The 18,350-nt window shown below is 42.4% G+C and overlaps 1 protein-coding gene across 1 annotated transcript in view; it reads left to right on the top strand.

Annotated features, from left to right (window-relative positions):
• LOC145357104 (bcl-2 homologous antagonist/killer-like) overlaps positions 1 to 18,350 on the top strand; it is a 43,967-nt gene that overhangs the window by 10,500 nt on the left and 15,117 nt on the right. Inside the window, exons 3-4 of the mRNA XM_080210226.1 lie at positions 16,257 to 16,389; positions 16,771 to 16,914. Of these exons, the coding sequence (XP_080066352.1) occupies positions 16,257 to 16,389; positions 16,771 to 16,914 (277 nt within the window). The remainder of the gene's footprint in view (positions 1 to 16,256; positions 16,390 to 16,770; positions 16,915 to 18,350) is intronic.

Raw genomic sequence — 18,350 nt, 5'->3', positions numbered from 1 at the left:
TTCAGAAGTCGATATTGGACTTGTATTTTTCCAGTTTGTACAAATTATTTGCACATTGGTTCTGAGGAAGTTTGAGAGTGCCAAAAGTGGGCAACTATGCTGAAGAGCTCAAAGCAGGTTAGCAAAGTGAACAGATAGAAAGATGGTTGCAATCGTGAATTTGGAAAAGAGAATAATGAAGGGAATTTTGTTCGAAAGGGTAATATCTTTTAAGAGTGGAAGAATTTAAGATATATTGGGGTGCACATACAAAGATCTGCAAAGTTGGAAGTACACATGGAGAAGGCCATTTAAAAAAAAATTAGACTTTATACTGCAGGACAATGACCATAATAGCAAAACTGGAACAATGAATTAGGAGCTGCCTGTGTGCTAAGTTTATTTAATTTACGTTGTGTGTGCATGTAGTTCCAGTAATGCACACCAAAGAACCAAATAGCAGACAGGAGCACTGGTGAGCTTTTTTTTCTGTTCTACGAGCAACAAGACCAATTGCAGCACACGCATATGCAATGCACAGAATCAGATCGGAATGGCTTAGTTAAACTAGTGTAGCCAGCTGACAGTTGCTTTAATTTTATATTTTTAGGTTGGAACACTTTTCTATCTTGATTAATACTGGGTCAATCCAGGATAGCTAAGCATTTTGACCTGGCATTCTTCAATCCTATACACAAATCCCTTTAGTTTCAGATATTGGCACTGTTTCTTTATCAAATGATCAGACAATCCAAATATCTTGCAGGATATTTTTAAGTTAATGTGAACTTGGATACAAATGCAAGACAGAGCATTGTCTGTTACTTACAGATCCGCTTCTCAGAGTTGTGGCTTTATATTGGTCGCTGCATCTGTACTATTTTCATGGTTTGCACTGAACTATTGATTTTCTTTTTAAGAGGATGTGCATTGTAAGTTGTTTAAGGCACCTGGTATTTGCTGCTAAACTACCAGTTAAAACTGAATCTTTCCTTTTTCTTGCCTGCTCTTCTCATCTCCACCTTGATTGACAAATTATTTGACAGTTGGTGCTCACTGCCCTCCTTAACTTGGATAACAACTGAACCAGAACTAATATTGTCAAAAACTTTCATGTTGAATGCATTTATCCCCGCTGAAACATAGATCCAATTCCACCCTTGCAAGCATGTTTTGGCTACTGTTGGGTGCTGTGGCAGTTCCATCAACATCTGCTGATCTCTTGCCCTTCATGACACCTGAAGGCCAATAATGTCAAAGTTTTGATCCAAGGTGGTGCCGGAGCGTGGTGGTAACTTCTTGCAAGCTGTGCCCAGCATACCTTCTAATTCTATTTTTTACACTCATTCTATGCTTCTAAAACTTTATTCTAACTTTTAAAAAATTCGCTAATGATACTTTGATTCCATCTCTTCTTTCCTGCCCCCATCAAATTTTTGAATGGACCTACCTCGCATTAAGCTGATCTTTCTTTTCACGATGTGGGTATGCCGGCGTTGGACTGGCGTAAACACAGTAAAAAGTCTGACAACACCAGGTTTTAGTCCAACCGATTTATTTGATAATAGACTCACAAGCTTTCGGGGTTAGTCCCTTCGTCAGGTGACGTCACCTGACGAAGGGACTAACCCCGAAAGCTTGTGAGTCTATTATCAAATAAATCGGTTGGACTAAAACCTGGTGTTGTCAGACTTTTTACTTTCTTTTCACGCCAGCTATGACTGTAACACTATATTCTCCACTCTCCCCTTTCCTTCTCTATGCTTTGTCTGTATAGCACGCAAGAAACAATATTTTTCACTGTATACTAACACGTGACAATAATAAATCAAAGTCTCCCTTGTAGTGGTTGTCAAAGTCCAGAATGAAATGTCACCTTGTTTTTCACTGTTCCTTGTTGGCAAGTGTTTCATGCCACAGTTGTCAGACTGTATTATGGGAAATGGATAAGATTGCACTGATGTTAAGTAGATTATATTTGGATTTGCTCGTTGAAGCAATAGAGTGGTTATATTGTACGTCTGCCCATCCTGCAGTTGATGCAGACAGTGTGTTCAGAAAATGTTGACATTCACCCCTCAGCATTGACTTCCTTTTGCTGTTATTGTGGGAATAATGCAGCTGGGTGATCACACAGTCAACGCTTTCCTGCTGATTTCCTGTGCATTCTAACTAGGACTTGAAACATCCATTGCATATTAATGCTGAGTGTCGACCGCTTAAAAAGTACCCAGAGAGTTGATATTTAAATACATGATTGCGATGCCAAACACTTTTGCTGTAAATGTGCTTTAATGTCTGAAATGTTTCATTCAGCATCCACATTTTTTTACAAATACTATGTATTTTGGACCATCCAAATCATGATCTGAGAAACTGTACAACTATAATTTCATATTATATATCACAGTAATACAGTATAGAATATTTAGAATAAAAACATTGCTGGATATATTTGACTGCTGCCAACACCTGTGGAGAGAGAGGGGGAGGGAGTAAATGGTTCTGCTTAATGATTGTGGTCAGAGGGTCCTGATTTATTATTGCATTGAACACAGCTGCTTTTCCTATCAATGTGACTCAGACATTTATATATGGGCAAAATCTGCCTGCCGTAGCTAACGAGGTTCTCGTGTATTTCAGTCGACCCATGGTTCCATGTTCCCTTCAAACCTTCACACTGCAATGATGTAGAAATACTGCACAGACTGATTAGTTTGAATTCACAGGTGCCACGTGCAGCAATAATCCTAAATTACTCCTGTTGTTGATCACAGTTGGAGGTTCCATTGTTTGCTGGAGCAGACGAGTGAGGGAGCAGAGAGTCAGATAAGAAATTACCTGTTAAAAACCTGTTTAAATAAGTTTAAAGCACTTTCGTAGTAAGAACTTACCTTGTAGAACTGTTTAAATCATTTAAAAGCATTTTTGCGGGCTTTTTGTATTTACCGCTTTAAGAATTCTAAGGGAGTGGATAGCAGGGATTTGTGGGTGAGCAGGCTTTAAAACAGCGCCAGGTTTAAAAGGAGGCCTGGTGTAGACAGCGGGCAGCGGAGTGAGAGGGAAGCAGAGTGAGCTATTAGGGCTTAGGATCAAAGGGCTTGGGAGAAAAAGGGCCAGGTAAGTTCGTGTGGAAATTTTCAATACTACTACAGTGAATAATGGAGGGGCATGTGATGTGCTGTTTCTGTATGATGTGGGAGCTGGTGGACCCCAGAGTCCTTCCCAGTGACCATGTCTGCAGTAAGTGCAGGTTGCTGGAGGAGCTTCAGCTCAAGATAGATGAGCTGGCCTCTGAGCTACAGACACTGAGGCTCGTCAGGGGGAGAGAGGGTGCCATTGTCAATGGGGTGCAAGAGACATCCACCCCCCCGAGACTGGCTAACTCTAAGGGTCAGGAACAAGAGGGGGCTGCTGAGAGGAGGAAGGAGGGTGGGGACCGGATGCCTCAGCCTCTCAATCTGCATATCAGGTTTGAGGTTCTTGCTTCCAGTGTGGACGAGAACGAGGGAGGTGAGGTTGGTGAGCAAACTGCACACAGTACAGTGATGCAGACGCAGGATATAGGCAAAGAGAAGGTGATAAGGAACGTAGTCGTAATTGGGGACAGTGGGGTTAAGGGTATTGACACTGTCCTTTGTCACAGTGACAAAGTGCACAGAAGGGTGTGTTGTCTGCTTGGTGCTCGGGTCCAGGATGTCACATCTGGGCTGCAGAGGAACCTGGAATGGGAGGGTGAGAATCCGGTCATTGTAGTACATGTGGGTGCCAACGACGTAGGCAAAATGCAAACTGAGGATCTGGGGAGGGAGTATGAAAAGCTGGGAATGGAATTAAAAAGTAGAACCAACAAGGTGGTTATCTCTGGACTACTGCCTGAACCGAGTGCAGACGGGCGTAAGGTTGATAAGATTAAGGAAGTGAATGGGTGGCTCAGGGATTGGTGTGGGAGGAATGGGTTTGAATTTATGGGGCATTGGCATCAGTATTGGGGTAGGTGGGACCTGTTCGGGTGGAATGGGGTTGGTCTGAACCGTGCTGGGACCAGAGTCCTGGCGTATCGTGTAAATAGGACTGTAGGTAGGGCTCTAAACTAATTGCGGGGGGGGGGGAGAGGGTGTGAGGGTAGGTGACATTACAGGGTCTAAAGTTAAGGAGAGGGTGCAGGTAAGGGAAGAGGCCGAGGATGTCCCAATAATAAAGGGAGTAGGGGGCGTGAGTATGGTTGGTGGCGTTCTGGCAGATAGGGTCCAGATGAAGGCACTTTATCTAAGTGCACGAAGCATTCGGAATAAAGTGGATGAGCTGGTGGCGCAGATCGACACAAATGGATATGATCTGGTGGCCATTACAGAGACGTGGCTGCAAGGTGACAGGGACTGGGAGCTGAATGTCCAGGGGTATCAAGTGTTTAGCAAGGATAGGCGGGAGGAAAAAGTGGGGGGCGTAGCTCTGCTGATTAAAGATAGCATCAGGGTGGTAGCTAGGGATGATATAGGAACCAAAGAGCAGAAAGTGGAATCGTTGTGGGTGGAGATTAGGAACAGCAAAGGGAAGGAAGACGCTGGTGGGTGTCGTCTATAGGCCCCCAAATAATGATCTGGAGGTGGGGCGGGCTGTTAACGCCCAAATAAATGCGGCGTGCAGGAATGGAACGGCGATAATTATGGGGGATTTCAATCTACATATTGATTGGTCGACCCATGTTGGACGCGGTGGGCTCGAGGAGGAGTTCTTGGAATGCTGCCAGGATAGTTTCCTTGAACAGTGTGTGTTGGAGCCGACGAGGGAGCGAGCTATCTTGGATCTGGTGTTATGTAACGAGGCGGGTGGAATTAGGGACCTTGTGGTGAAGGATCCTCTTGGGGAGAGTGATCATTGTATGGTGGAGTTTCTGGTGCAGATGGAGGAGGAGAAAGTGGGTTCCTGGACACGCGTCCTTTGTTTGAACAGAGGGGAGTATGGAAGGATGAGAGAAGAATTGGCGAATGTTGACTGGGGGAGCGCGTTGGAAGGTAGGTCTGCTGAGGAGCGGTGGAGGATCTTTAAGGAGATCTTTCTTGGTTCTCAGCAGAAATTTATTCCGATGGTTAAAAAGGACTGTAGGAGGAGAGGTAATAAGCCGTGGATAACGAAGGAGGTGAAGGAAAGTGTTAAATTAAAAGCGGAGGCGTTTAGAGTAGCTAAGAGTAGTGGGCGAGAAGAGGATTGGGAGAGGTTTAAAAGTCGACAAAGAAGTTGATAAAGAAGGGTAGGATAAACTACGAAGCTGGGCTAGCGCTTAATATAAAAAAGGATAGAAGAGTTTTTATAAATATATAAAAAGGAAGAGGCTGGCTAGGGTGAACGTTGGACCCTTAGAGGATGAGAAGGGGGACTTAGTGGTAGGGGATGGGGAAATGGCTGAGGCCTTGAATAACTTTTTTGTTTCTGTCTTCACGGAGGAGGACGTGAATAATTTGCCGGGTGTTAGCGATGGAAAGATGGTAGGACAGGAGGGTCTCAATGACATTATTGTTACTAGAGAGGCGGTGCTTGACAGACTGGAGGGACTGATTGTGGACAAGTCCCCAGGACCGGATGGAATGCATCCAAGGGTTCTGAAAGAAATGGCGGAGGTGATAGTGGATGCCTTGGTGGTTACTTTCCAAACGTCGCTGGATTCCGGGGAAGTGCCGGAAGATTGAAAAACGGCTAATGTTACGCCGTTGTTTAAGAAGGGTGGCAGGCAAAAGGCAGGGAATTATAGGCCAGTTAGTTTAACGTCTGTTGTAGGTAAAATGTTAGAATCCGTCATCAAGGAGGAAATAGCGAGGCATCTTGAGGGGAATTGCTTGATAGAGCAGACGCAGCACGGTTTCGTTAAGGGGAAGTCGTGTCTGACAAATTTATTGGAGTTCTATGAGGATGTGTCTAGGGCGGTGGATAGAGGAGAGCCGGTGGATGTGGTCTTTCTTGATTTTCAGAAGGCGCTTGACAAGGTACCTCACAAGAGGTTATTGCAGAAGGTAAGGGGGCATGGAGTTGGGGGTAGGGTGTTAGCGTGGATAGAGGATTGGCTGTCAAATCGGAGGCAGAGAGTGGGGGTCAATGGGTGCTATTTGGATTGGCGGTTGGTGACTAGTGGAGTGCCCCAGGGGTTGGTGCTGGGGCCTCAGCTATTTACCATTTATATAGATGATCTGGAGGAGGGAACCAAGTGTATGGTGTCGAAATTTGCTGATGACACCAAGATTGGTGGAACGGCAAATTGTGCGGAGGGTGTGGAGAGTCTGCAGAAGGATCTAGATAGGCTGGGCGAATGGGCCAGGAAATGGCAAATGGAATTTAATGTTGGCAAGTGCGAGGTGGTCCACTTTGGTAGGAATAATGGTATGAAGGACTATTATTTACGGGGCGAAAAAACTGCAGCAGGCAACGGTGCAGAGGGACCTCGGGGTCCTTGTGCATGAGTCGCAAAAACCCAGCCTGCAGGTGCAGCAGGTGGTCAGGAAGGCTAATGGGATGCTAGCCTTCATAGCGAGGGGGATTGAATATAAAAGTAGGGAGGTCTTGCTGCAGCTGTATAGGGCACTGGTGAGGCCGCAGCTGGAGTACTGTGTGCAGTTTTGGTCGCCGCACTTATGCAAGGATATTTTGGCCTTGGAGGGAGTGCAGAGGAGGTTTACTAGGCTGATGCCGGAGTTGAGGGGGTTGAGCTATGAGGAGAGGCTGAATAAACTAGGCTTGTGCTCGTTAGAGTTTAGAAGAATGAGGGGAGATCTCATTGAGACATACAAAATGATGAATGGGATGGATAGGATAGAGGTGGAGAGACTCTTCCCGTTCAGAAAGGACAGTAGGACTAGGGGGCACAGCCTCAAGATAAAGGGGGGACGGTTTAGAACGGAGTTGAGGAGGAACTTCTTCACTCAAAGGGTGGTGAATCTCTGGAATTCTCTGCCCGTTGAAGTGGTGGAGGCTGCCTTGCTAAATATTTTTAAGACGCAGGTTGATGGGTTTTTGATAAGCGAGGGGATTAAGGGTTATGGGGAGAGGGTGGGAAAGTGGAACTGAGCCACGACAGATCAGCCATGATCTTATTGAATGGCGGGGCAGGCTCGAAGGGCTAGATGGCCTACTCCTGCTCCTATTTCTTATGTTCTTATGTAATTGAGTATTTTCAAAAATGGTTTGGCTTAGATGACCGTTTATTATTGAGCTCCAGAGGTGATTACCTCGAATAGTAACCTGCTGAAAATCTAAAGAACAATGGATCAGATTTTGCTGAAAAATTGCTGAGACTAGCTTTCAACCCCACGTTGGCATGGGCTTGATGAACATTGAATTTAAATTCCCCTGGCTACCTGGAGCATTAGATCAGACCTCTGGCTCACTAGTCTAGTAACATTAACACTGTGTGGGAATTATTGTGTTTGCCCATAAATCATCTATCAAAGTCTAGTTATTAACAAGTGTCATGTTAACGTGTGGGGATTGTTAACTTCTGTTCAGCAAGTGAAGAATTGCAAATGTGGACACTCCAGGTTATGAGTTATCAGGAAATTTTAAAACTGTCACTGAATTTGGTGTTTTTATTTCTTCTGTTTCTCTCTTGGCCCAATCTTTCTTTCCCTGTCTTCTGTCTCTGCGATTTGATTGAATTTCACCTTTCACCATTCAAATTCATCTTTTTCAGTTCCTCCTCTTTATCTCTTAGTTCTTCCTTTTTTCCCCCTCAGTCCTGAAATTCTACCCGTCAAATAGACGCGCTTGTTTTCAAGACCCAAATGCCCCCCTTGCTCTCGCTGTGTTATCAGCTTAAATGTCCAGTGACTTTGGACCAATAATTTTTAAAACTTGCACGTGCATTGGCCATGATGTTGCCCAGCAAGATGTAGTTCCGTTTCATTTACCCAAATTTGTGAAGCATTCCAAAACTGAACTTAACTGCCAGCAATTAATCAGGTTAAAGTATTTAACAATCATCATTTCTTTCTGTGCCAAAGTAAGTATTCAGCCCATCAGAACCATGCCAGCTTTCTGTAGAGCTGTCCAATCAGTTCCATCTCGCTGTTGTATTACTGCGCTCTTGCAAGTTTATATCCCTTGAGTGTCCATCCAATTTAATTTTGAAAACAATGATTGTTTCCCCTATCACCATCCTCATAGGCAGCAAGTTCCAGGTTATCATTCATCTAAATGGGCATAGTTTTTTGTTTGTCTACCTTTATCTTAATCTGCCATTATGTGGGCATCTCTTTCAAATCTGTCTTCCACTTTGTGTTCCAAGGACAACAACTCCAGCTTTCTAACCCAATCTTTAAGCTAAAATCCCTCAAAAACTTGTAAAATAAAATTCCTGGAATCATTCTGAATCTTCTATACCTAACTCCCCTGTCTTTCCTCTTTCCAAGCTGCAGACGTTACCATCCTTTAATTTTTAAGCGAGCTCAGTGCTCTGGCCATCTGATAACCAGTGTGGGAAAGAAAAGTTTCATGATCTAGTATTCAAAAATGGAGGTAGAGAGAAAACGGAATTATAGACCAGTAAATTTAACATCGGTAGTGGGAAAAATTCTCAAATCCATTATCGAGGACATTATAGCAGAACATTTCGAAAGCAGTGACAGGATCAGACAGAGTCAGCATGGATTTATGAAGGGGAAGTCGTGTTTGACAAATCTGTTGGAATTCTTTGAAGGTGTAACTCGTAGAGTTGACGAGGGGAAGCTAGTTGATGTGGTATATTTGGATTTTCAGTAAGTGTTTGACAAATTCCCGCTTAAGAAATTATCGTGCAAGATTAAAGGGCATGGGATTGGGGGAAGTGTATTGAGATGGATAGAAAACTGGTTGGCAGAGAGGAAACAAAGAGTAGGAATTAATGGCTGCTTTTCAAATTGGCAGGCAGTAACTAGAGGGGTGCCACAGGGATCGGTGCTGGGACTCCAGCCATTCACAATATATATATATCAATGATTTGGATGAGGGAACAAAATATAACATCTCAAAGTTTGCAAATGATACCATGTGGGAGGGTGAACTGGGATGTGGATGCAGAGATCCTTCAGAATGATCTGGACAGGTTGGATGAGTGAGCAAATCAATGACAGATGATAGAACTTGGATAACTGTGAGGTTATTCACTTTGGAAGCAAAAACAAGAAAACAGATTACTACCTGAATGGCTGTAAATTGGGAGAGGGGAGTGTGCAGAGGGATCTGGGTGTCCTTGTGCACCAGTCACTGAAGGTAAGCACGCAGGTACAGCAGGCGGTAAAGAAGGCAAGTGGCATGTTGGCTTTCATTGCGAGACGTTTTGAGTACAGGAGCCGGGATATATTGTTGTAATTACACAGGGCCTTAGTGAGGCCACACCTGGAGTATTGTGTACAGTTTTGGTCTCCTTTTCTGAGGAAGGATGTTCTTATCTTGAGGGAGTGCAGTGAAGGTTTACCAGGCTGATTCCGGGGATGGCAGGACTGATGTATGAGGAGTGATTGACTAGGTTAGGATTGCTTTCGCTGGAGTTCAGACGAATGAGAGGGGATCTCATAGAAACTCATAAAATTCTAACAGGACTAGACTAGGTAGATGCAGGGCAAATGTCCCTGATGGTGGGGAAGTCCAGAACCAGGGGTCACAGTCTGAGGATTAGGACGGAAATGAGGAGACATTTCTCCACCCAATGAATGGTGAGCCTGTGGAAATCATTACCATGGAAATAGTTGATGCCAAAACATTGAATATATTCACATGGTGGCCGGATTTGGCACTTGGGGCTTATGGGATCAAAGATGATGGGGGAAAAGCAGGATTGGGCTATTGAGTTGAATGATCAACCATGACCAAAGAGGTGGATGGGGGAAAAGCAATTGACGTGGTATATATGGATTTTAGTAAGGCGTTTGATAAGGTTCACCATGGTAGGCTTCTGCAGAAAATGCAGATGTATGGGATTGAGGGTAACCTAGGAAATTGGATCAGGAATTGGCTAGCAGATAGGAGACAGAGGGTGGTGGTTGATGGTAAATATTCGTCATGGAGTTCAGTTACGAGTGGTGTGCCTCAGGGATCTGTTTTGGGGCCACTGCTGTTTGTAATTTTTATTAATGATCTGGATGAGGGTATAGTTGGGTGGATTAGTAAATTTGCTGATGACACCAAAGTCGGAGGTGTGGTAGATTGTGAGGAAGGGTGTCATAGTTTGCAGGGAGACTTAGACAGGTTGCAGAGCTGGGCCGAGAGGTGGCGGATGGAGTTTAATGCGGAGAAGTGTGAGCTAAGTCACTTTGGTAGGAATAACAGATGTGTCGAGTATAAGGCTAACGGGAGGACTCTGAATAGTGTGGATGAACAGAGGGATCTAGGTGTATGTGTACATAGATCCCTGAAAGTAGGGAATCAAGTAGATAAGGTTGTTAAGAAGGCATACGGTGTCTTGGCGTTTATTGGTAGGGGGATTGAATTTAGGAGTCGCAGCATCATGTTGCAACTGTACACAACTCTGGTGCGGCCACACTTGGAGTATTGTGTGCAGTTCTGGTCCCCACATTATAGGAAGGATGTGGAGGCTTTGGAGAGGGTGCAGAGGAGGTTTACCAGGATGTTGCCTGGTATGGAGGGGAGGTCCTATGAGGAGAGACTGAGGGATTTGGGGTTGTTTTCGCTAGAAAGAAGGCGGCTAAGAGGGGATCTTATTGAAACATATAAGATGATTAGAGGTTTAGATAGGGTGGATAGTGATAGCCTTTTTCCTCGGATGGAGAAAGCTAGCACGAGGGGGCATGGCTTTAAATTAAGGGGTGGTAGTTAGAGGACGGATGTCAGGGGTAGGTTCTTTACCCAGAGGGTGGTGAGGGAATGGAATGCCCTGCCTGCTGCAGTTGTAAATGCTCCTAGTTTGGGGGCGTTTAAGAGATCCGTGGATAGGTTTATGGACGAAAAGGGATTGGTTTAGATTAGAGGGTCATTGTTTTTTAACTGGTCGGCGCAACAGCGTGGGCCGAAGGGCCTGTTCTGCGCTGTTATGTTCTATGTTGTCTTGAATTAATCCTTCACTGTCCAGAACCTCTACGCTCTCTCTCTCTCTCTCATCTTAACTGCCTGGTGCACCTGTAGGTATATTGACTTTCACCATGGCTTAGTTTATCAGGTAATTGCAGGCCCTATTGTACATTCACTGCACCATAATGCAACATTTTGAAACTTTAACCCATTGGAACTTTTTTTATTTCTCCAGCTGTTCTACATATTGCCTACAATGCAATATTCTGAGTGTTGCATTGTCAGACGTTCCCCTTACCCAATGTTGCTACTTTGGATTATCCATTTATTCTCATTGCATTGCAGGAGGGGAACTCGTGTGCAGGAATTGGCTACTGTGGTTCTTTAACTGGGAACATACTTCAGGCATACAGTGAAGTCCTGACTTTCGCAACTTCCTTGTTCACACAGTCGTTCACACAGTCACTCACTTGTACTAAAGCCTTTGCACACCACATTGCTCATCGGGAACAATTATTTGCCTATCTGTGTTTACTTCCCCGTCCATCCCTCTTTTCCCAAGGAGACGGTAGCCAGAGCAGAGACTTTGACATGTTTTAACAGGAAGTTGGCATTGAAGTCTCTGGACGTGATCTCTTTCCATTAATCCTGGCTGTGGGTATTTAATTGTCTTTGGTTTTAAGTACCTTTCCAACAGGTGAGAAACAGTGCCTGGAATGATTGCAATTGAAGTGCAGCCTGAACACAGAGTTTAACCTGGAAATGCCTGAACCTCTTGATCCAGAACTTCACTAACAGTTCTGTTCCGTTTTGAAATCTTCACCGAGTTTTGACTGATTCTTTCTTAAATGAGGGTGATATACTTTTCAAAACTTTCAATTAATGTATTGCTCAGAAGTTCCCCCTGACTCTTTTGTACTGATGCAATTTGCTGTACAGTACGCTGCACAAACCAGTGATGCCCTGGCATTGTTGGAACCTTTTATAATTGATTTCCATTGGAAAGCCTGTTCATCGTTTATGATACTGTTTGAGAGATTTTCTGGGAATGTAACTTCATGAACAATGGGACTGTACTTTAATAGTTAAAGCTTTTGAGCATTTTAATATTGTGAAAAACACTATACAAATGTTATTTCTGTAACCAAGCTGTAGAAGGAATGGCATGAAAAAGAAATTGGCTTCAGAATGTCAACAAATTTGATGGCATTTAAAATTTCGGTCAGCCAAAGGAAGCAGTTCAATTATTTGTCATTTATTTTACTGACTGGCGAGGAATTATTTGGGATTAATAGTACAAAAACAGGCCATTTGTCCCAACCAATCCATGCTGACATTTTCTAACACTCAAGATATCCCTTTCATCTAAATCCAGCATCATTATCCTCTTATCCTTTCTTCCTCAAATTCTCTACTTTTCCTTAAAAATGTCTATACTATTTGTTTCAACCATTCCCTGTGGTAGTACACATCCTGTTCTCACAATTGTTTGGTAAAGAAGTTTCTTCTAAATTTCCTATTGGATTTCCTGGTGACTAATTTATATTGATGGACTCTTGTTATACTCTTCCTTATGAGAAAGAATGTTGGCCTGGATCTTCTGCAGAATGGCAGTTAGCACAGACTGCTGCTCTGGTCATACTTTTCAGAACTGCATTTCTGGCCAGGTCTTCAGAGCCTGGCTTTTTCAGAAGTGTGGTCCATTGGAGAACTCCATCACAATGGAGTAGCGTTGCGGGGGAAGACCGGACACGTCCGTTTTACTTTTGCAGCACCAGCTGCTGTAAGATGTGTTTAAATATCCAGTATGTATGAATGGATGAATGTCAGTGAATGAGTGATTGGGAAAGATGACAGGTGGATGAGGAGGCAGTCAGTAGGGTGGGGGTTGCCACTTCTTGACTAATTATCCAGGTAGGTAATTTAGAACTGTCTGTCTCTGACTCTTAAGTTGGAGACTTCAGTGGAGGGTCCCAGGCTGCATGGCAGTTATCCATTGGAAGTTCAAACATTCTAGGCGATTCCCTTGGAGGGCATCTTGTGAGGACTTCCACAAAGTCCTGACATACAGTTTGGGTGTCTGGTCTCCAACAATCTGGAGACCAGAAAATCTAGGCCACTTCATCCATTCTGTAAAAATCTTTTCAGAATTTGAGATCTTTGGGTCACCTCCCAGCCCTTTTTCAAGAGGAAAGCACACCAGTCTATTGGTCCTTTCCTGATATCCACACATTTCTGGTGGCATTCTGTAAACCTTCTCTGCACACTCTCCTGTACTGCTATATTCCTTTTATAATATGACAACGAGTACTGTATGCAGCACTCTTGAAGGTGTGGTATAAGTGTAGCTTAACTTATCTGCTTTTCAATTCTATACCTGTAGCAATAAATCCCCTTTTTTATCACCTTTGCTAACTTTGTTCTTTACTCCCATTCTCTCCTTTCAGTCCTGAAGCCAACTAGCCACTTGTTCCCTGACTTCACATTCTCTGACCTTCATTAGGCTATTGTGGGCACCTTATTGAATGGCTTTTATCGAAGCAACGTTATCACACACGGAGCTAACCGAAAAAGTTCTATGTGGTTCGTTGAACAGAAGTTGAAATGAAGAACAAAGGCTCAGTTTAATGATACTGGACAGTTTTTTTTAAAAAAGTGAAAGAGTGAAGAGACAGTAGCTGTAGTAGAGGTGGGTACAATGTTGTCTTTTAAAAAGCATTTAGACAGTTACATGGGTATAGAGGGATATGGGCCAAATGCAGGCAATTGGGACTAGCTTTGGGCCTTTTTAAAAAAAAGGGCGGCATGGACAAGTTGGGCCAAAAGGCCAGTTTCCATACTGTAAACCTCTGACAATCAGGAAATGTAAGTAATTCCTAAAATTTGCAGCTTCCCGCGGAGGCGTGATGAGAAACCAAAAACATGATATTATGATAACAAGGTACAGCAGTTCAGTGTGTTCTATGCCTTCAGTGTGTTTCAATGCCTTCATATGAAGGAAATGTTTTTGGTATTTGTTTCAAGATTCTGTAGTCATTTTTTGTTTATTGTCTTGAAGTATTTAAGCTGTATGTTTTAAAGTGACTACTTACTTTGTAACGTATAATTTGTTTTGTTAAATGTGCGCGTCTTAAAGAATTGATAAATCCATTTTTGCAGAAATAAAAGCAGTGGATCGCAATATTTTTTACTGTATATGTAAAATTGCAGATTGGATTGCTGTAGCATCAGCTCATGACAAAGCACTTGTGTGTCTTTCTTTGATATTCAGCCTAATGGGTGAAGAACGGGACATGTCCTGACAAGTTGAACAGAATCACTCATTCTAATATCCTGATTTTTCAGTCAATACCTGACATTGCAACTTGCAAATTGCTCACTTGCTTATTAAATTTATTACAAATCTTGTTTGAAGAATATAGTATATTGTGTATAAAAGTTAATTAGCCAGACATACTTGTGCCTCCCTTATTACAGTCTTACCAAGTTCCTGCCTTGATTTCTGTACAGTCAATAAAAGTTAATTATGGCTTGTGGTGATCTTGAAACAAAATGACCTCAATTTTTGACAGGAAAAGACTGGTTTTTATTTGAGTCATGGCAAGTGTTGTTGTTATGTGCAGTAGCTGAGAATTGTGTGCTAATTTAATGCATCTTGGCTGATACTGAGCTATGCAAATCAAGAATTACTTTGGTCTGTGGTGAGTTAGCTAATCATTGTTAGACTGTAGCAGCTGATATTGATGTTTCTTTCACTAGGTAAGGAAGAGAATTCCATTTACGAGCCTCTGGTACCAAGTGCTTGTGTGCATAATAGCAGACAGAATGATCTAATTTACATTTTCATCGTGGTTTGCAATGTTTTACCAGGGCTCATAGGCCAGTTGGCCAGTATTTCTATAGCCATAGCCCTGCTAACGGATATGTAGCCACCTAATCCATCACTTTCAAAAGAGGATGGTGGCAATTCCTAGAGGTTGAAGGAATATGTCCCCGTGATCAAATTTACAGTTTTACTGATTTCCTTCCTCTCTGCAATCAGTAAAAGTTAATTATGTCTTGCGGTGATCCTGAAACAAAATGACCTCAACTTTTAACAGGCAAAGTCTGGTTTTTATTTTGGTTCACGGTGGCACAGTGGTTAGCATTGCTGCCTCATAGTGCCAGAGACCCAGGTTCGATTCCGGCCTCGAGTTACTGTCTGTGTGGAGTCTGCCCATTCTCCCCATGTCTGTGTGGGTTTCCTCCGGATGCTCTGGTTTCCTCCCACAGTCCAAAGATATGCGGGTTAGGTTGATTGGCCATGCTAAATTGTCCCAAGTGTCAGTATTAATAGGGTAAATATGTAGGGTTACGGGAATAGAGTTGGGGTTGATTGTGGTCGGTGCAGACTCAATGGGCCGAATGGCTTCCTTTGGCACTGTAGGGATTCTGTGGATAACTACACCATGCATACCTTTTGCCAATGCCCAGACTCTGCCATCACCATTCCTGGATTTGTCCTGTACTACTGGTAGGGGACACCAACCATAGAATCAGGAGAGGTGACCCCAGGAATTCTCAACATTGACTGCGGACCTCATGAAGCCTAATGGCGTCAAGTCAAGCGCGGACAAAAAAAATTTGTGTTGATTACAGTCTAATGTCTGTTAGTCATCATCATTTTGATGTACATCTGTATGACATTGCAATCTCAATTCCAAGTTAGTCAAACATTGTTTTCCCTTAAATACATATTGTCTTTCCTTAACCTGCATTTGTCCAAAATACTATTCATTTTGACTCATTATTATTTTTAGAAGTTTCCCCACTACTGAAGTTAAACTGGCTTCTAGTTGCTGGTCTTGCCTTTTTACCTTTTATTTCGATAAAAAGGTGTAACGTGCAACTCTTCTCAAGCACTATCTCCGAGTCTAAGGAAGACTGGAAAATTGTGGTCAATGCCTCTACAGTTTCCACACATTTCCCTCAGTATCCTTGGATGCATTTCATCCAGTGCCTTAAGTACAGACAGCCTATCTGTGTCAATTTAAAATCATTTCAGTGTATCAGGACTGCCTCTTTCACCATGTCCAGGTGAAAATTTTCTTGTTTAAAAGCAGTTGCAAATATTCATTTTAATATCTCAGCCATGATCCATGCTTAAATCCTCTCTTTGGTTCCTAATCACCCCCTATATCTAGATACATCTGTCATGTGTAAATAATTCTGCTTTTGTAGTTGGAAAGGGTGACTTCACAAATATCGCAGGCATTTATGCAAAGGCATCTACTGTTTTTACTTCACAGAGGAAGGTGTTGTGCAAGAGACTGAAGATGTCTTCAGGAGTTACGTGTTCTTCCGTTACCAATCGGAGAGGGATGAAGGAGAGAATGTCCCAGAAGATCCAGAGATAAGTGAAATGAACCAGCCCCCTGAGAGGTACAATATTCGTATGGTATATTATCACAAAGTAGTGTTAGGCAGACACACTGACAAAATACTAGCTGCATTTTGTAGTATCAGCATTTTTTAGGTCAGTTTACAGGTCTTTGGCGAAAGGAAAGAAAGATACATCATCAGTCAATATTTTGTTTTAGCTAGTGAAATCTTTTGCATACATATGTCTTTTATTGGGGGGAATTTGCACTTAAGCAATGTGCACAATAGCTTAATAAAAATGAATAGAATAGTGAAATGTAGCGTCAAAACAACTGAAGTTATATTAGTGTTTTTCTCCACATCAGTCACTTAATTTCAGCATCTCAAGTTGTAGTGACTTTAAGTAGTTGTGACCGTGTTTTTTTCCTTCCCTCCCTCAAGTACTCCATCTCTGGTAGGCCGGCAGCTTGCTCTTATTGGAGATGACATCAATCGTAGATATGATCTAGAGTTCCACAATCTGCTGTCAACCCTGCCACTCAATGCAGAAAACGCCTACGACTACTTCCGGAAAATAGCTGATGGGTAAGGGTCTAGCTGATGTCAGTTGTGAAGACAAACTATATTTGCAGAGGTTCCTGGGCTGCATGAAAGGCAGAACATGGGATTTTTTTTTCTTAATATGGGTGTAATGTTTGTTTTGACAAGAACCTAATCTGATAAATCTAGAGTAATGTTACTGATCATGTTGCTGAGTTTAGACTGGGCAATTAGAAGTTAAGTGGTGGTGAATTCAAAGCACAAAATGAAACCATTTTGACTTTGGCAAACGAGACTTGTGGATATGTTGAGTAGTAACTTCCCACTTGTGGCAAAATAAAATAATGCAATCAAGATTTGTAAATAATCGTGTACTAAGCCACCAGTAAGCCCTGGAATGGTTTATATATTGTCATTTTCTTTGTTCTTTTAGGGGGTTTTAGTTCAGTCGCACAACATGGTTGGTGCAGGCTTGGAGGGCCGAAGGGCCTGTTCCTGTGCTGTAATGTTCTTTGTCCTTTATATGTTCACTAATGATTTAATGCTCTTTCAGCTATTGTTTACATGTTATCTTTTTGAGGTTGGAAAGTATCTTTTAACTTAAATTCAAGCATTTCCACACTTTTGATCATCGGAATGAAATATTACTGAATCTAGATTATAAATATCAAAGTATTTAAAATTTGGAGCAAGATAGAGGATATGATACGGCACTTAAAGTCCACATATGATTATTCGGTCAATGTTCTCTCCATTCCATGAGGCACTATTTTAAGAAACAGTTTGTGATTTTTTTTCCCTGCCTGCCCTAGGAAAATGTTCAACCAGTTCTTGTAATCCATCTACACAATGTTCAAATTACTTTCCAAAAATGTTAAAGGATCCCCAATCCATTCCTCCTTTAATTGCATATTCTCCCAGAGGGGGGTGTGTGTGTGTGCACGTGTGCACATGTGGTTATTTCGGTTTAAAGCTTGACATTCTTGTGCTGTTTTAGAAAATCGAGTATTACTTTTTAAAAGCTGCCTGTTATTTTGTCCCCAAAGAAAAGTTTTTGGCCATCATTTCACTTGTGCCATTTGGGCCCTTAGTGTACACATGTTCCAGAAGTGATTCTCTAGGCTAAATTGATGCATTAGGCTCCCTAATTCAAAAAATAAACCCTTTAAATTCTAGCGTTTAAACTGTGTTATTTCAATCCATGTGACTGATTCACATTTTGCATTCCACATAACTCCATAAATTAGCACTGCTGTGACTTTTGTTTCCCAATCTATATATATCCCTTTTTATATATTTTTATGGATTTTCACTTTTATTCCCTTGGTCTTTGGACATCTTCTTAAGGTATACTTTAACCTGTATGTAAAGTACCATAAGCACATGTTTTGCCATTTGGTGGTACAGAACTTAAATATTGCTTGGGGGAAAAAAAAATGTGCTATCGAAGCTTTTCATCTTGCATTCATCAGACAGCTTGC

Source organism: Carcharhinus amblyrhynchos, chromosome 22, assembly GCF_965287045.1.
Source record: "Carcharhinus amblyrhynchos chromosome 22, sCarAmb.v2.hapA, whole genome shotgun sequence".
Classification (NCBI taxonomy): Eukaryota; Metazoa; Chordata; class Chondrichthyes; order Carcharhiniformes; family Carcharhinidae; genus Carcharhinus; species Carcharhinus amblyrhynchos.
The sequence above is the reverse complement of the archived record's forward strand: the minus strand, read 5'-3'. Positions and strand labels throughout refer to the sequence as shown.